General features: G+C 46.2%; 1 protein-coding gene across 7 annotated transcripts in view; it reads left to right on the top strand.

Annotated features, from left to right (window-relative positions):
* Nucleotides 1-2,218: 2,218 nt before the first annotated feature.
* BCAS1 (brain enriched myelin associated protein 1) overlaps nucleotides 2,219-25,706 on the top strand; it is an 85,761-nt gene continuing 62,273 nt past the window's right edge. The window contains exons 1-4 of one of the 7 annotated variants that reach the window (XM_074347467.1): nucleotides 2,219-2,354; nucleotides 2,460-2,606; nucleotides 12,552-12,628; nucleotides 14,881-14,959. In XM_074347467.1, the coding sequence (XP_074203568.1) occupies nucleotides 12,557-12,628; nucleotides 14,881-14,959 (151 nt within the window). In that variant the 5' untranslated portion in view covers nucleotides 2,219-2,354; nucleotides 2,460-2,606; nucleotides 12,552-12,556. Of the gene's footprint in view, nucleotides 2,607-12,551; nucleotides 12,629-14,880; nucleotides 14,960-25,706 lie in introns of all 7 variants that reach the window. The other 6 variants (XR_012500674.1, XM_074347472.1, XM_074347470.1 and 3 more) reach the window with 6 other exon arrangements.

Genomic DNA, 25,706 nt, shown 5'->3' with positions numbered 1-25,706 from the left:
GCATGTACGTGAGCCGAGGAAGTATGTGCAATACACACGCCCACTGTGCGTTGCTGCACTCACACAGCATCATGGTACCCGGCGGGCGGAGGGCTGCAGTGCACGCTGATGGGTGGGTGTTCAGTGAGCCTCAGGTGCGGTACCAGATAAGCATGTTACATCTACAGCTGAGTTCGTAGCCACACTGGTGGCCCTGAGAAGCCACAGTTTCCATTCAAATCAGAAATCGTCTCAGACGCAGAAGGAAGGTAATGCATTCTAAGAAACATGAACAGCAGAAGAACCCTGTTGTACCCTTTCTTACTCATGTTACCTCCCTGTGAGAACCAATGTGTGACAAAGATGACTTAGAAAAGGAAAGACGGAGCAGCCGGGAGCTTCTCTGCCTTTCGAACCTTCCTTCCTCGTCGGTACACTGGAAGTGGAGCGTGTCGGGGGGATGTGTGTGTCTAGAAGCGAAATCAAAGCAACCGAGTCTGTGTGGCTTACTCGGTTTTACTAAAAAAGAAATAGGACCTGTGTGATTTGGGGGATTCTGCACGTGAGCTCCTTGCGTGTAAAATCGGGATTGCACAATAGAAAAATGAATGGCAAGATTCAAGCTAATCATTTAAAATGTTCATTTTTCTTTACTTAGAGTGACTTAGAATAGCAAATAAAATATATAGTGAGTAGAGAGAGACCGCGGAAGAGAGGAAGACGCTCTATTTTAGGACCTCTAACTGGACTCGTTCCTGCTTTTAGAACGAGGGGCTGTGCATTTCCCTTTTGCACTGGGTCCTGCCAATCACACAGCCCAGCCCAGCCGACGCTTCTACTCAGTTGACACTGGAGGAGAGTCCATGACATGCCACACATGCCGCCAAGTGCCAGAATGATATTCCTTCATGGCCCAAGTCAGTGCAGCCCTAAGCCTCGTGTGTTTCATTTGTAAAATGGGTGCAAAATTCCTAATCACGGTGTGGACGCAACTGAGATGGATGGGGGTGAAATGCTTTGCAAAGAGTAAAATGCAGGCAAAGGGCTGTCTGGTTCGTTCTGCAGGATCAGGGATACGAAAATGAGCACGACAGAAACACAAACACGCTGGCAGCCCGGAGGGGCGTCAGAGACGGAGGCGGGGGTGGGCAGTGGCTCCCGCTCCGCAGCTGGTCAGGATCCCAGTCTGAGCGCTGGGCCGAGCCCAAGCCCTTGGCCGTCCAGTCCAGACCGCCTCTGCACTCGTGCTGGCTCTGCGTGCGCGCCTGGCAGCTGCTTAGCAATTGGGTTTATTACATTCCAGACTTAAAGGTGCAGCGCCGAGCTGGAATTGAGTTTATAGACCTAATTATGGTGCATCCAATTGTAAATGCAGCATTTATTTAAGGAGTATTTTTGTCCCTTACATGTGGCTTTCTGGAAGGGTTCTTCTCTAGCTCTCCCTGTTTCTCTCTCTTAGCAACCTCAGCTCTTGTTTCATAATGAGGCTCCCGCCCTGTGATTCTCCGTTTGTTTGTAGGACTCTGTGTTTATAATGAGCCCAGGTAGGGTGGGGACAGGGCCTCTTTTCCTCACTTCTCTAAACCCAGGCCTATATATAGCCTGGTACTTAATGAGTATTTGTGATGGGCATGTGGATGCACATATTAATGAATAAAGCCACAATAATTGCTGGTTTGTATTTGTCTTGAATGTTTTCTCAAGATCAATGAATAATACAATTTATCATGTTTCCCTTTTTGCATTAGCTATTAGGAAGCCCGAAGCCACATCTGTGAAGCCTTTATAACAAGTTCATAAATCAACATGCACATTTATTTGTGGTCCTGGTCCCATTCGATGTACCCACTCTTATTTTTCTATCTTCTTTTGTTTTCTTTTTTATTTATGTTTGCATACGTCTTTCTAAGACACCTTAATAAATATCCTCACTGGAATTAAATCAATTCAATAGCCTGTCTTTAATTTCTAGCCTGCAGAGGAAAAGAATGCTCTTTCCAATGCCATGCTCTGTCTCCAGAGCAATAAGCCACCCTTCAGTTACCTGCTTTCCAGTATCCAAAGCCCTTTGGGCATGATGTTTGCATGACTAGGGGTGGGGCAGGGGTGAGATGCTATTTCCTTCCGATTAGGTGGTGGTGGTTAGGTGGTGTTCCGGAAAAAAATGAAGGTGAAAGGCAGACAGAACTGCAGAACCTTACAGAACATGTTTTCCCGGCCCCGCCCATGACCCCTGGTCACTGGGGAAGGGGATTAGCTGCCCAGGTCTGCTCGAGTGGCTGTGGTGGGTGGATGAAGGTAACCAGACAGGATGCTTGCAGTGCCAGGGAGGCATTAGCACAAGAGAAGCCAGGTACCTGGTTTTTACTGGAGAGGTGAGGACGGCTCCTGAATCCAGGAAGAAAACCTGCTTCTACAGGGCTGTCAGGGGAGAGGAGGGCCCCACCCAGACTTGTGTTTGCCCTGCTCTGTGTATTCAGGTTCCGGACGAGGAAGCAAAGGGCAGGGAGCCGCGCTCAGTTGGCAGCCTGGCACTGCGCAGCCCAGCTGGAGACACGGCACTCCGAGCAGAAGCAGCTCCAGGTGACTCCGGGGGCCTGAAGACACTCCCACCGGGGGTTCAACAGGTAACTGCTTCCAGATCCTTTAAGCATGGCTTGAGGGTTTGTTGTTTGTGGCAGGCAGTGAAATGTGTAAGCCAGGGGACAGAGAGGGCTGAGTCTGACTCCGGCTCTGCCGGTGATTCACTGCAGCGTTGGTCAAATGAGAGCCTCAGTTTCACTATCTGTGAAATGGACCCAAAGATAGCCTTACCTACAAGGGTCACACAAGGATTAAATGATGGTGCTGGCCGTCTCAGTGACAAAGCACCAGAAGTAGCTCCTATTTGCACGGAACCATTGAGTGTCATTTCAAGTGTAAAACTTGGGAAAAAGTCAGCATTTGGAGGGGTGTGCTATGCAATTTGGAGACCACCATCAGGACAAGAAGCGCCCCCCTCCCTGAGTAAAGTCAGCTTTGTGTCTAGGGGCATTGTCTAGGAAGTAATGGAGACAAGGGGAAGGACTCTGAGAGTGCCTTTTGTGAGTCTGGCTCTTTGCAGAAATTGTCTTATTTAACATTCAAGATGACTCCTTGAGGGAGGATTCAGATGCCAGCAACAAGGCTCTAGAATTTGCATTGCCTTGAGAAACGCGGATTCCTGCCTCCAAGAATCACGTGTTAAGAGGATGGGGGTGGTCCAGAGCCTGACTGAATGACTGTCAGATGCCTCGGCTGCACCATGGGGTGTCTGGGTGCCCCGAGGCTGGTGACTTGACTCTCTGGGCCTCAGTTTCCTTATCTGTAAAGTGGGCATCATAATAGTACTGAGATCAAAGTGACGTCCAGTAGGGCGGAGGGGACTGATGCACGGGAATGCCTGTGTGCTTAATAGATTTTAGCTGCTATTTTTGTTGTTATCATCATCTCCGGGTGATAGTTAGGAAAATAAGGCTGGTGGGGGAGGGTTGGGGGGTGAGAGGGACTCCTTCCAGATCTCATAGAAAGGAAGTTGTAGAACTGGAATTCCGTCCAGGACAGGACGTCACTGAGATGAGTGAGACAGTGACCTCGGGCGCAGAATTTAAGAGACACAAAGAAGCTTAGTCAGCAAGATAAATTATATTTTCAGGCTCTATTTTAAGATTTTAAAATGAAGGCCAAAACATCCACCATGAACACAATAACGTGCTCATTAAAGAGCAGCTCAGACCCAGCATTAATTTTGGTTATTTAAAATTATTGTGTTAAAATATATTACTTCCCTTGAAGGCTGAGTTTTCCGGTGCCCCCTTAAATTTGGCACCAGGGGGCGCCTAGCTCCACCCTCATCGCCCCTGCTGGGATTGCACTGCCTTGAAGCCAGGGTGCAGAGATCCGTGCTCTCCCTAAATAAAAACCAAGAGAGAGGTGGGCTAACATAGTTTTCAGTTTAAGGGGTCCCAAATCAAGGTGGAATTTTTTTCCAAAGGGTTCTGAAATTTGGGAAGATTGTCTTTTGGGGGAAAAAGGCAGGTGCTTCAGGAGAGCGATGGGCTGGGAAGAGCCCCTCCCGGCTAGTTTCCGATGACAGGGAATGCAGAGAGGGTTGGGAGAGAGGCTGCAAAAGGCCCAGGGGAGTCAGCGCCGCCACCCCACGCAGGCTCACCTGTGCCGCTGGCGTGTTAAATGTTTGTTGAGTGTCATGGTGTCCCCAGCTTCTATTGCTGCCCAGAGCTGGGCCAGGATTCGAGTGCCTGAGGCATGTGGAAGCAGGTACCGCCTTAGCTCTGCCTCTCCGAGGCTTTCCCTCTGATCAGGGTTACTTTACTCTCCTGCAACCATTTAATCACCAGGTGTGAATTGAGGGCTTGCCCTGTGCAAGCAGGAGAAGGAGTTTACTAGGGAGGAGGGGTGGCACCACCTAGCCTCAGTTTTTTCATCTGTGCAATGGGGGAGTCATGGGCTGCCATGAGGGAGAACGGAGACAGTGGAAGTAAGGTGCCTGGCCCCAGGGTGAAGCAAGCCAGGCACCTTCAGAGCGAAGCGCGGGGAGGCCCGTTCTGCGCCTGTCCAACCGGGAGAGGGAGGCCTCCGTGCATTTTGCACCCGGACGCCTCTCCTGCCTTCCGCTACCTCGGGCCCTGCCAGGCTCACAGTAAGCCTGCAGTTGCTGCTACCTGCTAGCCTTATTAGCTTAACGATGTTCAGTACAACACTCAGAGTAAGATAGTGAGCTCTAACCCTTCGGGGAACAGCAATCCATAAAATGGATGCAAAGACAATTCAGGGTTCCAATGGCAAGACATCGGTTACCAAATGTTCCTAAAACACTCAGCACGACTTTGATAGAGAAGCCCCTTCCCCTGGGCCCTCACAGACCCAGACCAGGGAACAGAGCACAGGGCCTGGGGGCACAGTGAGGGATGGGTTTCAGTCCTCATGTGCCCCCTTGTGCAGGAGGCAGCAGGCACCACTGCACAGAGCGGCCCATGGGGAGACGCAGGGCCACGGGACCCGGCAGAGCAGGTCTGTTCTCTTTCCTCGTGTTGACCTTGCCTTGGGAGTTGGGGGCAGAGGGCTCGTTCTGCTGGGCGTGCCTAGGTTATAGTCCAGGTAGGAACACAGGCAAAAACCTAGTAAACACTCATGAACAAATTCACAGTGTGGCTGAGTTGTAAATGAAGCAAACATGGGGCTGAGACAGAAAATATCAGGGTGTCAGGACATGGCCACGGTATCATTCAGCCTTCCATCAGGGAACCAGAAACCACACCTGGCCGTGCGGGCACCGCCCTCAATGGGGCGAGAAGGGGCCACGGTTTGCCGACAACATTCCATTGCATTGATCAAAGGTGTTTCTGTTTATTCAGTGACTAATTCTGTCACCATTCCACCCTTCGGGGACCTCCTCCTTCCATTCAGCAGTCATTTAGCTGCCGGCGGGCGAGGCAGCTGCAGAAATGCTTTCTCCAGGGCACCTTGTAACATGCTTGGTGTTTGATCTGTTCCCAGAGGTGGGCGTACTGTTAACCTGTGACGAAAATGAGGTGATGGGGGAGGGTATAGCTCAGTGGTAGAGCTCATGCCTAGCGTGCACAAGGTCCTGGGTTCAAGCCCTAGTACCTCCATTAAATGAATAGATGGATAAACCTAATTACCTCTCCCCCCAAAAAAGTTAATTTAGAAAAATTAAAATATTAAATGAGGCAACATAGGAGGTGGTGGGAGGGGTGGGGGGGATAAGAGTGGTGTTTAAAGGTACAAACTTGCAATGAGTAGTAAATAAGCCAGATAATGTCACCTCATATAATGATTATAGACAATTCTATTGTATTAACTGTGTAAGGCATAACTTGCTACATTGGCAATCATATTACAATATATAAATGGATCAAAGCAACGCCTGTTACACCTTAAACTTATGCAGTGTCACATGTCAAAGTTATTCAATAAAAAATTTTAAATTAATGAATTGACTGATTAAGTCAAATGGGGCCACATGAACACCAGTCACATTTTCTCATCTGACTACTGCTGAGCCCTTGGCAAAATCTTTACAAAGATTACTGATGATTTTTCAACTCTTTATTCCTCACTTTAGATCTAGCTACCTTCCTTGACTAGTTATGATTTTAATTTCTCACATTGCAAAGACAGACACGCAATCAATATTTTATATTCTATGTTATATTATGTTATATACAAATACTTAACAAACCACAGAATAACTTCTATGGCAGAGGAGACAGTAAAGGTAAGAAAGTATAAAGCTAAGAGTTTGAGCTCTGGAGCCAGGATGCTGAGGGTTAAGTCCTGAGGCCCCCACTCACTTACTAGCAGATGATCTGTATTAGTCAGCTCAGGCTGCTGTAACAAAAACATGCCGTGGGCTGGGAGGCTACAACAGGAGATACTTATTTTCTCATGGTTCTGGGAGCCGGGAAGTCCAAGATCAAGCTCCTAACCAATTCTGGTTTTGATGAAAGTTCTCTTCCTGGCTTGCAGTCCTCACCCCTCTGTCCTTCCTCTGTGTCCTCACTCGGTAGGGAGAGAAGGAAAGCAAGTTCCTGGGTGTCTCCTCCTATAAGGATGCTAATTCTGTGAGGTTAGGGCCCCACCCTTATGACTTCCTTTAATCTTACCTACTTCCTAACAAGTCGTGTCTCTAAATACAGTCTCACGGGGTTTGGAGGGGGGCCGTAGCTCAGCCCACAGCGTGCTCCTAGGCCAGGAGCTTAGGCTCCCTGGGCTCAGTGCTGCATCTGTAAAATGGGGACCATGAGAATATCCGAGGGGGAGGGTATAGCTCAGTAGCAGAGCGCATGCTTAGCATGCACAAGAGCCTGGGTTCAATCCCTGGTCCTGCTTAAAAAAAAAAAGTTGAAAAGAATACCTGCCTCATAAGGCTCTTGGGAGGCTGTAATGTGATGGGATATAGAAAAGCATTTAGAGCAACGCCCAGTACTGAGAAGGCCCTGTAGAAATATTAGGTATTACCATGGTTAAAGAATGGCACATTTAATTTACCACTTACAGTAGCTGATCTTTACTCCTCCACCGCTTTGTACCAGCCACTGGGCCAAACACTGCCCGGACTCTTTCCTTTCACCTTCACGGGAGGCTGGGAGGGTAGACTTGATGGTCCTTTCTCCACCCCAGCCTTTACAGACCAGGAGCTGAGGCTTCTGCACACAGCCGGTGTGAGCCAGGACACCCGCCCGGGTGGGAGGGTTGACTCTGTGTCACCACCATGGACTGGTTCTCTACCCACGCTTCAGAAATGCGGGCGACACTGGCCATCAGCGCAAGAAAACAGTCCCTAAGTCCAGAGTCCCTCAGCGTCCACCCTAGTGACATCGGGCCCAGATGGTTCTCTGCTGTGGGGCTATCCTGTGCACTGGAGGGTGCTTAGCAGCGTCTCTGGTCTCTGCCCACGGGATGCCAGTAGCATCCCCCACCCTGAGTCATGGCCATCATAAATGCCATTTCCAAATGTCCCCTGGGGATACCACCCTTGAATTACTGTAAGAAGCAAAGAGAAGCACATTTCTAAAGAGAACATTTTCACGTAATAATGTGACTCATCAAGAAATGGGACAAGATCTAAAATATGAAATATAAATATATAGTTCTGAATAACTGGAACCAAACCTCCCGGCGTCTTGATATGCCGGTTGACAAAACAGAGGGTCCTGAAAGGAGCGCTTTGAAAGGGCTGGGAGTGTTTTCAGATGCTCGAGGCTGACTGTGATTTGTGGGCTTTGAAGACCGAGGTCCTGCGCCATCTGAGGGTCTAGATCCTGGGTCCGTGTCTCAGGGTGGCCGGTGTCCGGGAGAGCCCCCGGCCTGGAGATGCTCACTGCTCCAGAATATCCAAATCCACGCCTCTCAGCCTCAGCTGTCATGGAAGTCACTTAGAGATCTTGAAAATATTCCAGTGCCCGGGCCCCACCCTGGAGAACCTGATGGAATCAGTCTGGCTGGGGCCTGGGCACCGGGACCTAACTCTCCACTGGTGGTTCTGGTGTGTAACCTAATTTGAAGACTGGCCTCAAGAACATGGCTGGGAAGTGAAGAAATAAAGGGATTTTCTCAGGCGGATGACCCCCAGCCAAAAACTTACCCCGACACTAGGCCTTCAGACACGAGTCCAATTTCAAAAACAAAACCGCTCTGCTGTCTGGAGGCTTGTGTTTAATGTCAGATAAGGTCATAAAAACAAAACAGCTAAAACCGCTGGTTCATTAAAAAAGGGCATTTTGACATCACCTTTAAACTTCTTTTCTTTTTTTTTAAATAAGACCTAGCTCTTTCAAAGAATGTTTTTCTTGAAAAACTTGTCATCTGATTTATGTTTCTCCTTTGTTGGAGACTAGAGAAAACTTCATCACAGACAGGGATTATGGTCTGGACCACTTGGAGCCTCAGTTTTGCCATCTGTTAAGTGGAGTAAAAAGAGTCCTTGCCTCACAGAGTCCCTGAGCTGGCTTCCGGGGTGATCACTCATCCTGGTTTGCCCGGGACTTTACCAGCTTAACAGGAAAGTCCTGCATCCCAGAATGCGTCACGCCCAGGATGACCTGGACACATGCTGCCACCACGGTGTTTCCCATGCATGCCTGATCCTGAGACTCACCTGTGTGCATCTGCTAAAAATACAGACCCAAGGCCCCGTGTTTGGTTCGACGACAGTGAGAATCCGAAGTGCTGCCAAGTTCTTGAGTTGATTGTATCAGGCACTTCGGGGGAGACTGACGGAAAATGCCCATGCGGATCATGACGGTCCTTCTGAGCACCTGCAGGATACTCACTGTGTGCCACGCCCTGCTTGGGGCACCTTCCCTGTATGAACTCCTTTAACTCTCACAACAACCTCTTCAGTGGCTCTAATTGTCCCCATTTTACAGAAGAGGAAACTGAGGCCCAGCGAGGCTCAGCAACTTGCCCGGGGTCACTCATTCAGTTTGTGGCCAAGCGGGGAATTCCAGCTTGGTGCTCTGTCTCCAGAGCCCACATTCTTGTCCTGTATGCCACCCCGCTCTCTTCCTAGATTTCTCAGCACTGGGCTGGCACAGGGGGCACCCTGCATACAAGTCAGATTTGATCACTATCATTGTCTTATTAGTTGTTCCATCTTGGGGGCATTAGAGGAAGGACTTGCCACTCTCTTGCCAACTTTTGACAGAAGGTTTAATTGCTAAACGTAAAAGCATTCCCTTGGACCCCCCCGCCCCAGACATTTGACCTCCCCCTGTAGGCTGAATACTTTCATTTCTGCCAATACTGATGTTGACCAATAGGTGGCAGTAACCATTTGTTTCTGACACAGAAATCTGGCTCTTCACAAAACTTGAAGGAAGGGCAGGAGCAATTTCACAACACGTATGTTATAACTGCTGGTGGAAAGCAATTATTATCTGAATCCAAGTTGTCCCTGCAAGAGGCATGCAAATGGATTTTCCTTCTTTCAGTCCATTTGGCCTCGAATTTGCCAAGGGGCTTCTTAAAACATGCAATGATCTGGATAAAGGAATTCGAACTCTGTGGGTTGGAAAAGTTTCTCTCTTGCCTGCACACATGACACCTCTCCCAGTCCAAGGATTTTTCACAGCCTCAAATATTTGTATTGAAAGTGGCCCCCAAATTGGATTAAATGTAAATTGAATAATAGGAACTTTAAAAATCTGTAAACCCCATTGGTAAATAATTTTTAATTTTATAAGAAGTTGGATTTAGCTGGAGGCATCTTCCAGTGTGTATACATTTTTGCAGGTGGCCTTGGGCGAGGCATTTAACCTACGATTCTCAGTTTTCTCATCTGTAAAATTGGAATGGTGATGCCTTGTTGATTTGCTGTAAGGAATAAATCAGCTTACTGCAAGTAATGCTTAAAGAACAGTTTCTCACCAAGTTTGTTGTTAATATTATTATATTTTATGGTTATTAGAATTGTTGTGGTTATTATTTTTATACACATAGGTTCAAATCCTGGTTAGTCTTCCTTCGGGCATCACTTAATCTCTCAGCTGCTTCAGTCTCCTTATTTGCAAAATGGGTATATGTTATCTGGGGTGATCTTAGGCAGGATGGATAAACTTCCTGGAAAGGGCCAGACAGTAAATGTCTCAGGCTCTGAAGGCCATCTGGTCTCTGTTGCACCTACTGAACTCCGCCCCTGCGCGTGAAAGCCGCCACACGTAGACAGTACATAAATGAATGGACGTGGATGTCTTCCCATAAAATTTTATTTATGGACACCAAAATTTGAATTTCATATCATTTTCATGTGTCACAATCTATGATTCTTTGGATTCTTTTCCCCAACCACTTATAAATGTGAAACCCATTAGCCCCCGCCATCCTAAAACAGGCCACAGGCTGAATTTGTCCCACAGCTGTCATTTGCTGACCCCAGTCTTGACTATTTAATATTGTATTCCTAATGTCCCATTTGTACATGAAGTGATAGTGTGCATATCCTGGATTTTATAAATAGAAAATATTGCAACACAACTAGTGTCCTGTACGCTTTCGCACTGTTCAGCTTTGTTACATGTTTCAATTAGCACATGTATAAAATCCCCAGATTCTGCTATCTGCCAAGTTCCCCTGAGAAAGCAGGTGGTGAGATCTGTGACCCTTTCCTGGCCTCCATAATTTCTGATCACTCGAATCTGTTACCAGGTCACAAAAACTCATACCATGAGCCAGAGGCCCGTGGGAATCCTTGGAGATGCACCGGCTGCTTTCAGCCAGAAATCAAAAGCCCTGGCTGTTCTTCTGAGAGCCACCAGGGCAGAAGGGCCAGCGGCCAGGTCTTTAGAGAGGGGCTACCTGGGAATGTGTGTGAGAAAAGCTTTTGGGTAGTAAGGCAGCTTGACGTGCCTAAAAGAGCCCCCACCTCTGGAGCCAGACGTACGCTGGGTCAGATCCTCACTCGGCTGTTTTCTGGATGTGTGACCTGGGTGAGTTTGGGAGACCACAGTATGTGGAACATTCCAGTGGTTGGGAGCACAGGCAGCCTGTGTTTGAATCTTGCTTCTGCCGTCATTAGCGGTTGACCTTTGGAAAGAAATTTAACCTCCTTGTGACTCAGCTTCCTCCCTCCCGTCTAAAATGAGATGATGGTGACACCTGTTACACAAGGCGCCGTAGGGCTACCAGTGACCAGACTGGAAACGCGCTTGGAAGACAGGGCTTGGAGCTGAGAACAGGCTGAATAAATGTTTACTGTCCTCTTTACTGTTACAGCGAGGCCCTTGAGAGGGTTTAGTGATGATGTGGGGAAGTGCCTAGTTCAGTGCCTGCCGGGTCAGGGGTTGTTACAAACGATTGTTCCCTCCACTCAACTAATAAGTAATAATGTCGCATCTAATTAATGCAGATGCAGCGCTGAGAATAGGAGATATTACGATGGGTAAAGACAGACAGTTCCTGCCTTCATGGTGCTTACAATCTATTGGGAAAGGGAGACAGAATTTCAATATTCTGTTTTGCTCTGGATCAATTACTTCATCCCAGAACCATCTTATCTAGTGCTGCCACCTCCTGCCTTCCACCACGGCCCCCCACTTGTTATGCTACCAATTTCCTTTTATTTATAACATTGAATCCTACGTGTTTTATTTAACAAACACTCATAGATTGCTTATTAAGAGCCAGACATTGTTGTAACCACTTTATAAGAACTAACTCATTGTGGCCATGTAGCCATCCTGTAAGGCACAGAGAGGCTAAGGACACACATCCAAGGACACACAGCAGTGAGGGGCAGAGAGAGGGTTCAAGCCAGGTTGTTTTGCTCCTGGTCTGTGCCTGTAACCACTGCACCATGCTGCCTTGAACTATCAAAAATGGCCTGATTTGTGGATTTATTGTCTATTTATTCATTGCCTGTCAACCCACCAGAATGCACCTCCTTGAAGTCAGGGGGCCTTATCTTTTTAAATTCACAACTTTGACCCTACTGCCTAGCACAGCATAAGATGCAGAATTGGTTTTCAATATTTTTTGCATCTTCAGTATCTGTGGAATCAATAAATGAATGAAAATATAGCCAAATAAATATGTAATTACAAGTAGTGCTAAGTACTATGAAAAACAAAACAAAGCAAACAGAAAAAAACGCCAGTGCTATGAGAGGTTTTAACAGGGGACCTAATTTAGTTTGTGGGTCAGAGAATACTAAAAATTACATGTATTATTTTAACTGTCCTCGTTCTAAAACCTCCTCGGTATCATAGCTGTGATTGGCCAAAAAGGGAGAAAATGTTATCTGCACCGAATATACTTTCCATGATGATAATATCCCCCCAAAAATGAAATGCAGTTAAAAGTCGAGGCTGCATTTGACTTTAATTCTGTTGAATATATGAGCCTCAAACCTCCTCTCATTTCCCAAAACAACTATAAGCTATCGGTCTGCCTTGGGCTTGTGGTAACACACCCATAGTAACACGACAGATCTCTACACGTTAGTTTGGAGTGAGACTTTTGTTTGTCTTGGGTTTTAAATTTTCTGTGTCTCTCCCTCTTTTTCTCTATTGCAGGGACAATGGGTAACCAAATGAGTGTTCCCCAAAGACTTGAGGACCAAGAGAATGAGTCGGAAACAGACACTCACAAGGTAGCGTAGTTCCCACTGGGTCATTCGCTACTAGTATGTGGAGTCTGGGATGACGGCGGGATAAACGACAGGGCTCATCACACAGACGTGAGTGATGCCTCGCTGCTTTCCCATGGCTTGTTCAGTTGTGGTCCAACCTCCAGAACCCATCAAGGAGCTTGTTAAAAGTGCAGGCTCTTGGGCTGGGAGCCTGTGGATCCTGTGTCTCTAAGCACCCCCATGGTGACTGATTCCTATGGGGACAATTTGATACCTGTTGTCAGGTGGGTCTGAACCAGTGGTTCTCAACTGTGGGTGATTTTGCCTCGCCACCAGGGAACCCTGGGCAGTGTCTGGAGATGCTTCTTGGTTGTCACAACTCGGGTAGTGCGACTGGCATCTAGTTACTAGAGCCAGGGATGAGGATGGACACCCTACAACGCACAGGACATTCCCACAACAAAGAATGACCCAGCCCAAAGGATCAACAGTGGAGAGGATGAGAAACCCAGTTTTCTATCAGTGACTTACAACCATGGCTGAACAATAGACTCATCTGGGAGGCTTCAAAATAAATTGCGAGGCTGGTGTGGCACCCTAGACCAATGAACTCGGAATCATGTGTGGGAGCGAGGGCAGGCATCTGGATTTTCAAAGCTCCTCAGCTGTTGTACATTCAGCCAGGGCCGAGAACTTGTTTGCAAATCCCCCCTGTAGAAGACCGCTCTGGGGAGCCGAGGCCAGGGACACCCAAGTGTTTCCCCTGAGATCATAGGTCTACAGGCAAGTCGCAGAAAACCTAAGTTTCCACCATCAGTGCTTCGGCAGTCAATTCCATTTCAGCCCTGGAGCCCAGGTGAAGATGGAAATAATTGTAGGAGGAGATCATCCCTATGCATGAATATCGGTCAGAAGTTAGGGCATTCCTGCTCAGGATGGAAGGCCGGGTTTGGAGACATGGGCTGAAAACTCAAAGTTGGTCTCAAACCCGACTGTGTGTTAAAATTCCCTGGGAAATTTTGAAAACTTCTGATGCCCAGCCCCACTTGAGACCAACTAAAACACACCTCTGGGTGTGGGCCCAGCCACCAGCAGTTTCTCAGGCTCCCCGAATGATTCCGGGCCTGGGAGCCTCTGGCCTCCAGGGGCCAGGGAGTAACAGAAATGAGCAAGGCAGGAGCGTGAAGCGCATTTGAAGACGGCTGGCTCTGGCCGACCGCACCCTCAGCGTGGTCCCAGGGCCTTGTTTTTCATTAGGAGCTGGAAAACAGTGATAATGAAACTTGATTTTTAAATATTGGCAACTGATTCCAAAGTACTAAAAAAAAAACCCTCTGTGAGCCAAAGAAATCAAATTTGCACACCAAGTGCTACCCCAGGGGTGCCAGTGTGACCTCAGAGCCAAATGATCACATGGGTTTGATATTTAGATTTTATGACTTCCTGGTAGGGCTAATGATAAATTCAAGAAGACAGGCTTATTTTAAACAAAACTCTTACAAAAATGTAAAGAAAGGAGAAGGCGTCCGTATCGCCCCAGGAGTTTCCCATCATCGGGAGGTTGGTATTTAGTCTTTCAGTTTTTTTTTTCTCTCCGAATTTATTAATATGTATTACACTACTAATCATATTAGCAAAATAAGACAGGATAAACAAAGCACTTAGCATATAATCAATATCCAATTGATGCCAACTACCCAGGGTACCATTTATTTTATTTTTAAAATGACATTATGTAACATGCATTCCTTTTTTCTTTCCTTGCCAGTCTGTGTCTGCGAGTATATGTATACATTTTTGTGTATGTATACATTTTACATATGTATATATTTTGTTTATATATACAGTCACTCTTTTTTGATGGCTGCAATAAACAACAGAACAGGCCTGCTGCAGGACAGTGAGCGCAAGGAACCTCGCAGGGAACCTCGCAGGGTTTGAAATCTGCAAGTTCTTGATCCCGGCAGGTCAGACCAGTGCCCCAGTTCGCCCGTGCGTCCCAGCTGTGTGAGGGGGTCCGTCCTCCCTGTGCTGGGGGCTTACTGAAATGAGACATCGACCATGGAAAGCTCTCATCAACACAGGAATCCGGTCCTTGGAGCAGGTTATTTAGTTTCTCTGAGGCGTGACAGAAAGCGAGGTAGTTTCTGGAAGTGCAGCCTTGAAATTAAGTTTGATTTTGTGAGACGCCCTTGTGGCCTTGAGGTTCTTCCTTGAGTTCATCTGATTTTTCTCAAAAGACTCGCTTAACACTGCCCCGCGTTCTCTTCCAGGTGATGCCTGAGAGCGAGTGTCATCAAAACGGGATGCTGGTGGTCTCACAGCCCCACCCTGTTCAACAGTATGATGAAGGTCAGTGTAATGCCGGGACTGCTTCTCCTGGGGGGTGAGGGGTAGGGGAAGGGAAGGGGCTGCTGATTCTGTTGATGGTGAAACAAAATCGAAAAGGTGAAGCCACAGGCGCATGTGAAAGACACCGGTGTGCTTCCTGGGGCTGCAAACACAGTGTCATAAATCGGGTGACATAAGCAACAGAAATTTATTGTCTCACCATGGTAGGGGGCAGAAGTCAGAAATGAAGGTGTCGGCTGGGTTGGCGTCTTCTAGAACCAGGCGGAAGGCTCTGTTCCCTGCCTCTGCCCCAGCTGCAGGGAGCCTCACGGATTCCTCGTCTTCTAAGTGGTGCTCTCACTGTGTCTTCCCAGCATCTTCCTTCTATGCATGTCTGTCGCTGTGTCCAAACTTCCCCCTTTTATAAGGACATAGTCACGTGCGATTGGGCACACCCCAACCGCCCCCACCTTAACGTGGTCATCTGCAAAATTCTATTTCCGAACAAGGTCACAAGAACTGGGGGATTAGGACTTTATCTTCTGGGGCAGGGGGAGTGCAATTCAACTCTTCACAATACTTACCTCTCTTGTGTTTGTATGTTTGGAAAGCCGAGGATTACGACAGATAAGTTAAAAGCAATAAAGTAAAAACTAAGGCTGGCCTCTTTGGAGTCTAACAGACCAAGGTTGAAATCCCTGCTCTGCAACATACTAGCTGTGTGATCTGGAGCAGGTCATTTGGTTTTCTAAGCCTCAGTTTTCCCATCTCTAAAGTGGGGATATGAACAGCTGCATCACAGATTTGCTGAGAGGACTCAAGGAAATCATTCACAAAGCGTTCTATGTATTACCCAGCACTTAAGAATCCAAAAAACAAAAAACAAAAAAAAAAAAACAAACCAAGTAAAGTATTGAAGACAACAGAATTTTCTCTGCATTAGGGCAGTGTTAAAACTGGACAATGTACTTACCTATTTGATTTTTATCCTGGAGTAGAAGGCTGTAAATTAGAAGCATCAAAAGTGACTAAGTTCTACTATGTGAAGGATACCTATAAATTACATAAGAAGAGGTAGTATAACCTAGTGGTTGAGGATAGGAACTCTGAATCAGACTGCTGGTTTTGCCACCTACCAGCTGTGTGACCTTAAGCCAGTTACTTAACTTCTCTGAACCTCAGCCTCCTTGTCTGTGAAGTGGGATGATAATAGTACCTACAGTATAGGAATCAAATACAATGAAAGCATATTTCAGTGCCTGGCACAGAGTGGGTGCTCTGTATTTGTTAGCAGTCATGATTACATGGTGGTTATGGTTGCTGTCATTTACATGTAAGTTTCTGGTCTTCAGTTTCTTCTGAACAGTGAGGTGATGAATCATATCATCGGTTCTGGAGGCTTTAAATTTTCCTAGTATAAGAAAAAAACACCTGCTCTGTTTCCCCTCTCTGCGCTCTGCTGCTCACACCACATCTGACAGCAGATGTGTGGGTTTTCCACACCAAGTAGTTCTGTGACCCCAGCTGGGTGTCCTATAATTCAGTTCGGTTCTGACATCATCCACCAAGAGTTAGCATCAGTTCCCACAGGTTAAGGGCTCAGTCCCACCGGACTCCCTCCTACCTCAGTTGCCAGTTGCACATGGGGAGTCCCCAGGTTACCCACAACCTCTGTCCTGTGTGGTTACAAATCAGAGGTTCCCATGACCTCCTGTTCAGGTTCAGTTACTTGCTAGAATGGCTCACAGAACTAGGAAAACAGTGTACTTACTAGATTACCAGTTTATTATAAGTGGATGTAACTCAGCAGCAGGCAGATGGGAGAGGTTCCCGGGGAGAGCTGTGGGGGTGGGAGGCTGGGCGGATCCTGGGGGCAGTGGAGCTTCCGTGCCCTCTCAGGACACACCACCCTCCCAGGACCTCCACGTGGTCACCAACCCAGAAGCTCTCTGAACCCTGTCCTTTAGGGACTTTTGTGGATCCTTGACTAGGTAGGCACCTTAATTAAGTCACTGACCAGTGGAGATGAAACTCAAGACTCCCACCCTCTCCCCACCCCAGAGATGGGGGCTGAGGCTGAAAGTCCCAACCTTTAATCATATGACTTGTCCTCCTGGCAACCAGGGCCCCCACCCTTAGGGCTTTTCAGAAGTCACCTCATTAATAGAAACTCAGATGTGGTTAAAAAGGGGCTGGCTTGTTACGAAAAACAAAAGTCATCCCCGTGGCTCGTAAAGTTAAGTTTTAAAGCTGTGTCCCAGAAACAGGGATGAAGACCAAATATGTATTTCTCATTATATTATATCCCAATATCTTACCTGGGTGGCTTATTAAAAACTTAGATGCCCAGGTCCCCTCCTGTAGCCTCTGTCTAGGAGACCCTGAGGTTGAGGCCCAGGGATCTGAACTGGTAAAAGCTCCTAGAGGATTCCGATACACAGCCAGGATTGGCAACCACAGGAGGAGAAAATGTCACCAGCCTCTTCCTGCCTCTCATGTCAATGCCCGGGGAGTATTGCATTGTATGGACGAGCGATCGTTCATTTGACCAGGTCTCAACAGGTCCCTACTGATAAGCAATTAGCTTGTCTCTGACATTTTGCCACCACGACAATAGTCCAGCAGATAGTGTGTGTTATATGTAACTTCGTGCCTCTGTGCATTTATATTTATAGGGTAGCATTCTAGAAGCAGAAATTAAAGCTCACAGAACTTGTGACTTTTTAAATATGGATATATAGTACTGAGTTCTCCTCCAAAGAGACGGCCAAATTACACTCCCACCAACAATAGGTGTGGCTGTCCTTTCTCACATTCTCTCCCCTGCTTGTTCCTGAATGTCTCCCTTTTCACCAGTTTTGTAGGGGGAATGCCAAGTCCTGCTGTAATTTCATTTTGCTTGTATTTTGCTGTTCATGAGACTGAACATCTTTTCATTGGCTTGAAATCCAGCCGTCTGTCTTCCCTGTGGACTCTCTGCTCGGGGTTGGGTGTTCACCCCCCGACCCCATCACCCACTGTGTGGGGGTTTGTTTATAAAATGTCTTCATTTTCAAGACTGAGATATAATTCACAAACCATAAAATTCACCCTTTTAAAGTGTACAATTCAGTGCTTTCTAGTACATCAGCAAGGCGGTGCAGCCATCCCCGCTATCGATCCCAGGACATTTTTTATCACGGCACAGAGAGGTTCCTCGAGCAGTTCGTCTCTATTTCCCCTCCCCCAGCCCCTGGCAACCACTAATCTACTTTCCGTCTCTGTGGATTTGCCTGTTCTGGGCATTTTATATGAAGAGCTTCGTACAGTATGTGGCATTTTGTATCTGGATGCTTCCGCTTAGCGTGATGTTTTCAGGGGTCTCCTGTGTTGTGGCTGGTAGGGGTACTTCAGTGTCTGATTGGGCTAAATAAGCCTCCATTGTATGGATGCCCCACATTTTGTTTATCCATTCATCGGCTGATAGACATCTGAGTTGTTTCCACCTTTTGGCTGTTGTGAACAATGCTGCTCCGAGCCTGTGTGTACAAGTGTTTGTATGAACATGTTTTCGTTCTCTTGGCTGTGGACCTAGGAATGGAATTGCTGGGTCACCTAGTAACGCCATGTTTAACTTTCTGAGGAACTGCTAAACGGCTTTCCAAAGCAACTGCGCCATTTTATGTCCCACCGGCAATGTACGAGAGTTCTGATTTCTGCGCATCCTCACCGACGCTGGTTATTGCCTGTCTTGATTACGGGCATCCTCGTGGCTGTGAGGTGGTACCCTGCTGTGGTTCTGATTGCCTTTCCCTAATGACGGATGATGCTGAGCGTCTTGTTATGTGCTCACTGGTCATTTGTAGCTCTGCCCTGGGGAATGTAACGTCTTCTTGATTTGACTGCTTTTCCCCAGCCTTCTCCGCCAGAGCGCCTTGTCTCACAGTACTTTCTGGCTAGCCCCTCTCAGTGCCCCAGGGCCTCAGGCTAGTCACTGTCACTTGTTAGCAGTGTTCTGTGGGCCTGAATCCCACCTGCCCCCCACCCACCCCCCCCACCCGCCAACCTGTCCCCAACTGCTATCTCCAAAGCCTACTCTTTGTGTCCTAACAGCTGAGGTCACTAATAGAATGATGTATGATTTTCCCTGGTAAATTTTTGTTTAACCACTTAAAAGGTGCTTAATATTATATTTGTGATCAATGTTCTGGCTGCTTCGCATCCCTTCCACCCTTGTGGATGGGAGACACTCATCACATTTCCTCTGGAAATGTGAGTCTTTGGAGCCTCTTTGGGGAAGGTGACCTGGCAGTGTCTGTTTTTAAAAATTAAATGTACATTTATTTGGGTGCAGCAGCTCCACATCTGGGCCTCTATTCTATAGAAACAAAGCACTAGCTTAGGAGTTTTGATCATGGAAATTTTCCACAGCATTGTTTGTAGTGGAAATAGAAAAAGTGGTGCGGAAACTATCAGAACATTCACTGATCAGGCAGTGGCTTCAGTGTCTTTTGGTATCTCCATACTAAGGAGTATTTTGCAGCTATTAAAGAGATAAGATAGCTTTGGATGTATTGACTGGGAGGGAGAACTGTGGTTGTCTTAGTCTGTTTGGGCTGCTCTAACAGAAATACCATAGACTGGATGGCTTAAACACCCTGTGTTATTTCTCGCAGTTCTGGAGGGCGAGAAGTCCAACATCAAGGGGCCAGCAGATTCCTCGTCTGGTGAGGGCCCTTTTCCTGGTTCACAGTCTGCAGTCTTTTCACTGTGCCCCCACGTGGTAGAGGGGGCGAGAGGGGTCTTTGGGACCTTCTTTATAAGGGCACTAATCCCATTCATGAGAGCCCCACCCTCATGAGCTAATTACCTCCCAAAGGCTCCGCCTCCTAATGCCATCGCAGTGGGAGGTCAGGATTTCAGCATATGAATTTTGGAGGGGGGCCACAAACATTCAATCCATGACAATGATATACAAAACAATCACAAACTGTGTCTAATATAACCCTATGTTTATAAAAACCAACAAGGACAAGTGCAACCCCCTTGTGCATGTATCTGGGATACTTGTACATATTTGTATGAGCAGGGACGGAGTTTGATAAACCACACTGGTTTGCAGATGTTGGTCATCCTGCAGTTAGGGTGCAGGGTGGAGACAAGGAAAGAAAAGAGTTGAGAGATTGATCATATGGGAAGTAAACACATGTTAAATGTGTATGAGCAAACTGAGAAAAAAAAAATCAAGCATCTGAAGTGTCTTTGAGTGACAATATTTACTCATGTTGGCGCAAAGTCTGGCTCTGCATTTGAATTATCTTTGTTCCAGACTTTTGTAGGCATATGAATGATAGGAAATGTGTGAGTAAAGAGGAGAGGGGAAAGCATGAGCCTCACCAGGGCAGTCTTGCCCCACAGTGACCGACACTCATGGCTGACTTTAGAGGATGCTCTCTCGAGAGCAAGGGGTGGGCAGTTACCTTTGGCCCACATAATTTGAACCCAGCATTTTCATCACCAATGTTCAGATGTGTTGTATCCAACCAATAGCCAAGAATTCTTCCCTCCTGCCCCCAACCCTATTCCTTTCTTTTATTTATGCTAGAGTTTCTTGAAGAAGACATCCTGGCTTTTTAATTTTGAAATGGAAAGCATGAAATCTGATCATTCAGTGAAATTTTCAAATCTAACATCTTCCTCCAAGCCGTGAGTATCTGCCGCATGAATCCTTGTTTCAAGACCTTTAAAACAACAAGTGCATTTACACAACACAGAAAGCCACAGTTGTTTGAAGTGTCATTTGACTCCTGCAGGCTGACCGCGAATGACAGGGTCATTTTTGCAAAACATTTTGAGGCCTTCATCAGTTTTCCCAAGGGACCGTCGTAATCCTTTGATACTCAGATGCAGTTCTCCTTTGAAGAACTTGGAGTGTCGTCACCTACCTTCCCTTCTATTTTCCCTTCTCCTTTGGCGCACTGCTTTAAGTCTGCCAGATCCTCACCCGACAGTAGCCACGTGTGTGATTTTTACATGACTCTCCGCACCCTCCGCCTTTTGCAAGATTTGCAGTTTCCCTTTGCAGTTGGGGTGCATTGTCTTTCCTCTTCATTTAACCTTTATCCTGACAGATCACCACATTGGCATACATGATGGTGTCACAGAGGAAGGGGTGTCTGAGTGGGGAATCGTCAGTAGACACTTCATTTGTGAATGAAATTATAACGATGTTACCGACCTGGGTCCTTGGACTTTTTAATCAGTAGAAATCGGTAAGGAGCAAGGCTTCACTGGCAAGGCTTCACTGAGGCTGGGGCTGCAGCACGAGGGAGCGAACACAAGTAACAGGTGCCCTTACTTGTTCCCGAGATGCGCAGGGCAAGCTGATTCCTTAACTTAACAGCAGGAGCTGGTTTGGGCAGGAGGCGGAGCTTGGGTGGCCTGCCCGCCCCCTCGGAGGTGCCCTGTGCCAGAATCACGCGCAGTGCCCTGCTTTAGCTCCTGGCACCTCAGAGGTGGCAGTTGCTTTGTGGCCTTTTTTGTATTATATTGTTCACAATGGCCCCAACCGTGTGTGTGTGCAGTAATTTTTACTTTTAGTCCCTTATAGTTTCTTTGTATTCTGTTGCTGGAGATGTTTGTCCAGGTGCAAGCACTCCGGTAAAGGGTCCCAGGTCTCAGGTCTCAGCCTCTCTCTGCTTCCCTCTTTACCTGTAAGAACTCTGAAGATTTGGGTAATGGAATTCTCCAAAGGAAAGAACTCCATCTCTGCCACCACCACGATTACACACATGGCTGTTTTGGCTGCTGTGAACATCATGGTTGCTGAGCGCTTGGTCTGCCCCTGGCTCTGCTCGCTGCCTTACCTGTTCCCTGCCTTAATCCTAGGATGTGCCAAGCACTGCTGGAGGCACCGGGAATGCAGCTGTAATCAAAACAGACCAAGTCTGTCCACCCAGTGCGTACATTCTAATGGGGAAGAAACAAGTAAACGATGAATTAATGAGATCATTTCAGAGACCAAGACGTGCTCTGCAAACTCTACAGAGTGAATGGGGATGAGTGGGAGGGGTTACTTTAGAGAGAAGGGTCTAGAAAGGTGTGACCTGGGGCCTGAAAGATAACGAGGGACAATCTTAGGGGAAGCATTCCCATGTGGAAAGGTCCGGTGCCAAGGGCTTCAGGTGGGAACAAGGCTGGGGCGCGGAGAGGTGAGAGGGAGCACACGGTGCGAGCTGAGGTTCTGGCGGGTGTGGACAAGGCAGAGCTTGGAACTTGATTTTACTTGTAGTGAAGCCCTCTTTGGGTAGTTTCATGTGGAGGAAGGATATGATCTAATTTTTATTTAAAACAAACAAACAAAAATCGCACACCAGTGTTCCCAGATAAGAGAAAGCACAGGGCTTATTGTCCCCCTTGTGCATATTTTTTTCTTGAAAAATCCACTAATTCTTTTAACCAAATTGTTTCATTCATCTCCCTCCCTCTTCTGCGCTTGCTTCTACGACAACACACTGTCAGGAATTTGAGCTTTGGAATCAAGCAAACGTGTGTTCTAATCCTGACTCCACCAGTCACGAACAGGATGATGTTAGCAAAGTAACTTTACTCTCGAAGCCTCAGTTTCCCCACCTGTAAAATAGGAACGATGGTCATACCTATCTTGTAGATTTGCTGTAATACATAAATAAAATATTTCTTGTTATGTATGGCATTTATTATAATGCCTGGCACCTGGAAAACATTCAGTGAATGTTAGCTATTATGTTTACAGTTGTACCAAGTAAAAATTTTAGCTTTGACACATGAAAAAAAAAAAGACAGTTCTTCCTCAGAAGTTCTGAATAGTGTAATACAAACCTTGTGTGTGTGCGTGTGTTTTAAATGTGTAGTAGAATTCTGACAAAGCAGTTTGTCTTTACTAAGAATACTTGGTGCTTGGAAAAAACATTCTTGAAACTTCTCAGGCCCAGGTTCTTAGATTTTTGAAGATAAATTAATTTACATCATTACTGTTTTAAAAAGTCTTTCCAGAGCACCCAAGTTCACAGGTTAAACCATTGGAATAATTCCTTTCCTTATGACTTATATTTTGGAAATTAAATAGTAATTAGAGTAACAATATATAAATATAACAAAAATAACTAATATTTTAAAAAACTCATCACATGCTAGCCTATGTGAAATGCCTCGTAGGAACTATTTCATTTAATCCTCACAATCACCCTTTGAAGAGGGCACTTTTTTTTTTTGGTCTGTTTTATGAGAAAATTGAGGCATGGGGATATAAAGTAACTTGTCCAGGTCACATATTTAATATTTTAGAGTTAAAACCCAGGTCCCTTTGATCCACAGTCTAAGCTCTTAACAGTGACACCAAGAGGCCACTGGAAATAAGTTTTCCATCACGTCTAGATAAAACAACTTTCTTAAAACATGCGCGCACACACACACACACACACACACACACACACACACACACACTACAAAACTATCTTTTCTACACTAAGGAGATCAAAATTTTCAACTCTCCTGAACATTTGAGAGCTGCCATTTGCATTCTTGATTTCTTTTTATCTTCCTTAAACTCATACATTTTTCCTTATGAAGAGTGAAATCTCTTTGTCATCTGTTTGTCTGCTTTATAAGAAAACTTTTTATTGAAACCAGATTCCAGATGGGCTTCTCCCAAGATTTTTCATAGAAACGGAAAGCTTAGTTCTGATAATCTAAGGAAGGAACTTTTTGCTTTTTCTGTAATAATGTGAGGAAGGCATGTGAATCATGCCTGTCTTTGCAAGAGTAGAAAACCTGTAACTCCAATAGGTTTTCTTCCTTCTCATCCATACAGATTGGATTTGTGTGTGTGTAAGTTACTGTTTCGTGACATACTTTATTTGTTTTGTAATGTTTATCTAAGATCTCAAGTGACTGTAATATCTTTTCCCAAGTAGATTTTTTTTTTCCTTCACTTTTCCTGAGGAAATGTTTTTTGTTTCTGTGGAAAGTGAGCTTCTAAGAACTCACTTTCTCTCATTTCATTTTCTTTCCCCTCCTTCCTCCCATATTAAATGTCTCCCAAACATATCTGAAAGGCCTGGAGACAACTTTCCAAAGAGAAGATTGATTGCTCTTAATTAAGAAGTGAAATAAATCCTGACCAATTCCCTGAAGTTCTCTCCAAGTCACTAAGTATGGGTTATGTGAAAAAAAAGAAAAGAAAAGAAAAAGAAAACGATTTGCTGGCTAGGTAATGGTAATCCAGCTTCAGGGGCAGCTGCATCCAGGTGTCCAAATGCGATCACTGGACATGTGCCCCACAGATCTCTTGGCTCTGCTTTCCTCTGTGTTGGTTCTCAGGCAAGCACTCCCGAACGTGCTAGCCAAGGCCACCACCTCCAGGTGTGCCCCCTACGGGTTTGCCAGCCCAAGCACAAAGATTGTAACTCTGTACTCGCAGGTCAGCAAAAGTCATTGGGTTTATTTTTCAGTCTAACTTAGGGCATGTGTCTACCTAGGAGGTGAGCATTTTAGCAAGAGACATAGAAGTTCCAGGCAAGGGACTTGGAGGTACACTCACCCAAGTTTGCGGGCTTCACTGTTATGGGCTGTCCTATCTAAAAAGTCCTCGTTCTTCCAGGTTATCAAAAACACCTTACCCATTCTCTGACATCAAGAGCTTTGGTCTGCATCTGCTGTAACTCTAAATGCACTGAAGTCTAGTCTGTATACCTGACTGTAAGGAATAGATCATTTATTAAAGCAATAGATTGGCACTTTTAAAAGTCTGTCCATGGAAAGGTTTTTTTTTTTTTTTTTTTCCCTAGAGACTTTTCTCTGAGCGTAACACTTTTACTCACCATTAGCTCCTTTGGTTCCCAGCCAGAGAGTAAGCAAGAGAGGCAAAAGGCTAAAAGAGACCAGTTGATGTTCTTGGCATTTTGAAAAGCCCTTCCTTGTTTTGAATCTTAGTCGCTCCCTTTTTTGTCAACTGTTTCCTCTTCCCCTGGCATGGAGAGTCCCCACCATTCATTTATATTCTCGCTGACACTTCAACTGCCTGACTTGCTCACTTGGCATCCTGACGCATCCATCCATCACTCCCTTATTCCCATACTCTCCCTTCCCTTCCCTTCCCTTCCCTTCCAAGTGTGATATTTACCACAGTTATGAATTCCAGGACCACAGAGAAAACGGCTAGGAAGAGCCGGAAGATAAAACCAGTGTTCATACAGGATGATTTCCTTAAGGTCTGAGTTTATGAGGAAGCCCAGGGCTTGTCACTGGACTTCTGTACCATTTCTGCTCTGCTCCTTGGTGCTTAATGAGGAGCCCACCATTCTGCACAAGAATCCAGTGCTCTGTCCCTCTCTCTCTCTTTCCTGTTTTGTTTGTTCTTGACTCTAGACACTGTGAGATACCAGAGTCTGGCCAAGGTAACTGCTAATGGGGGTATGTGTGTCTTTCTCACTTCATCTGGGCAATACGAGAAGACGGAAAGAAACCTCTGTTCTCTTCTTTCTCTCTCTTCCTGCAAATAGATACTAAGAAGCGGTTGGCTACAAACTACACCATCACAGTATCTGTCAGTTATTAAGCACCTGCTGTGGAAAAGTCAGCGCTCCTGATCCTTTGCACGCGTTTTCGCCACCCTGCAAGGGAGCTTATATTATTCCTATTTTACGTCCGAGGACATGTAAAGATTTTTCGTGACTTGCCCAGGGTCACACAGCTTATCAGTAGAGAATCTAGATCTTTAACTGTGATTTCAAATTTTGTGGTATATTTT

The sequence above is a fragment of the Camelus bactrianus genome, chromosome 19 (genome assembly GCF_048773025.1).
Source record: "Camelus bactrianus isolate YW-2024 breed Bactrian camel chromosome 19, ASM4877302v1, whole genome shotgun sequence".
Lineage (NCBI taxonomy): Eukaryota > Metazoa > Chordata > Mammalia > Artiodactyla > Camelidae > Camelus > Camelus bactrianus.
The sequence above is the reverse complement of the archived record's forward strand: the minus strand, read 5'-3'. Positions and strand labels throughout refer to the sequence as shown.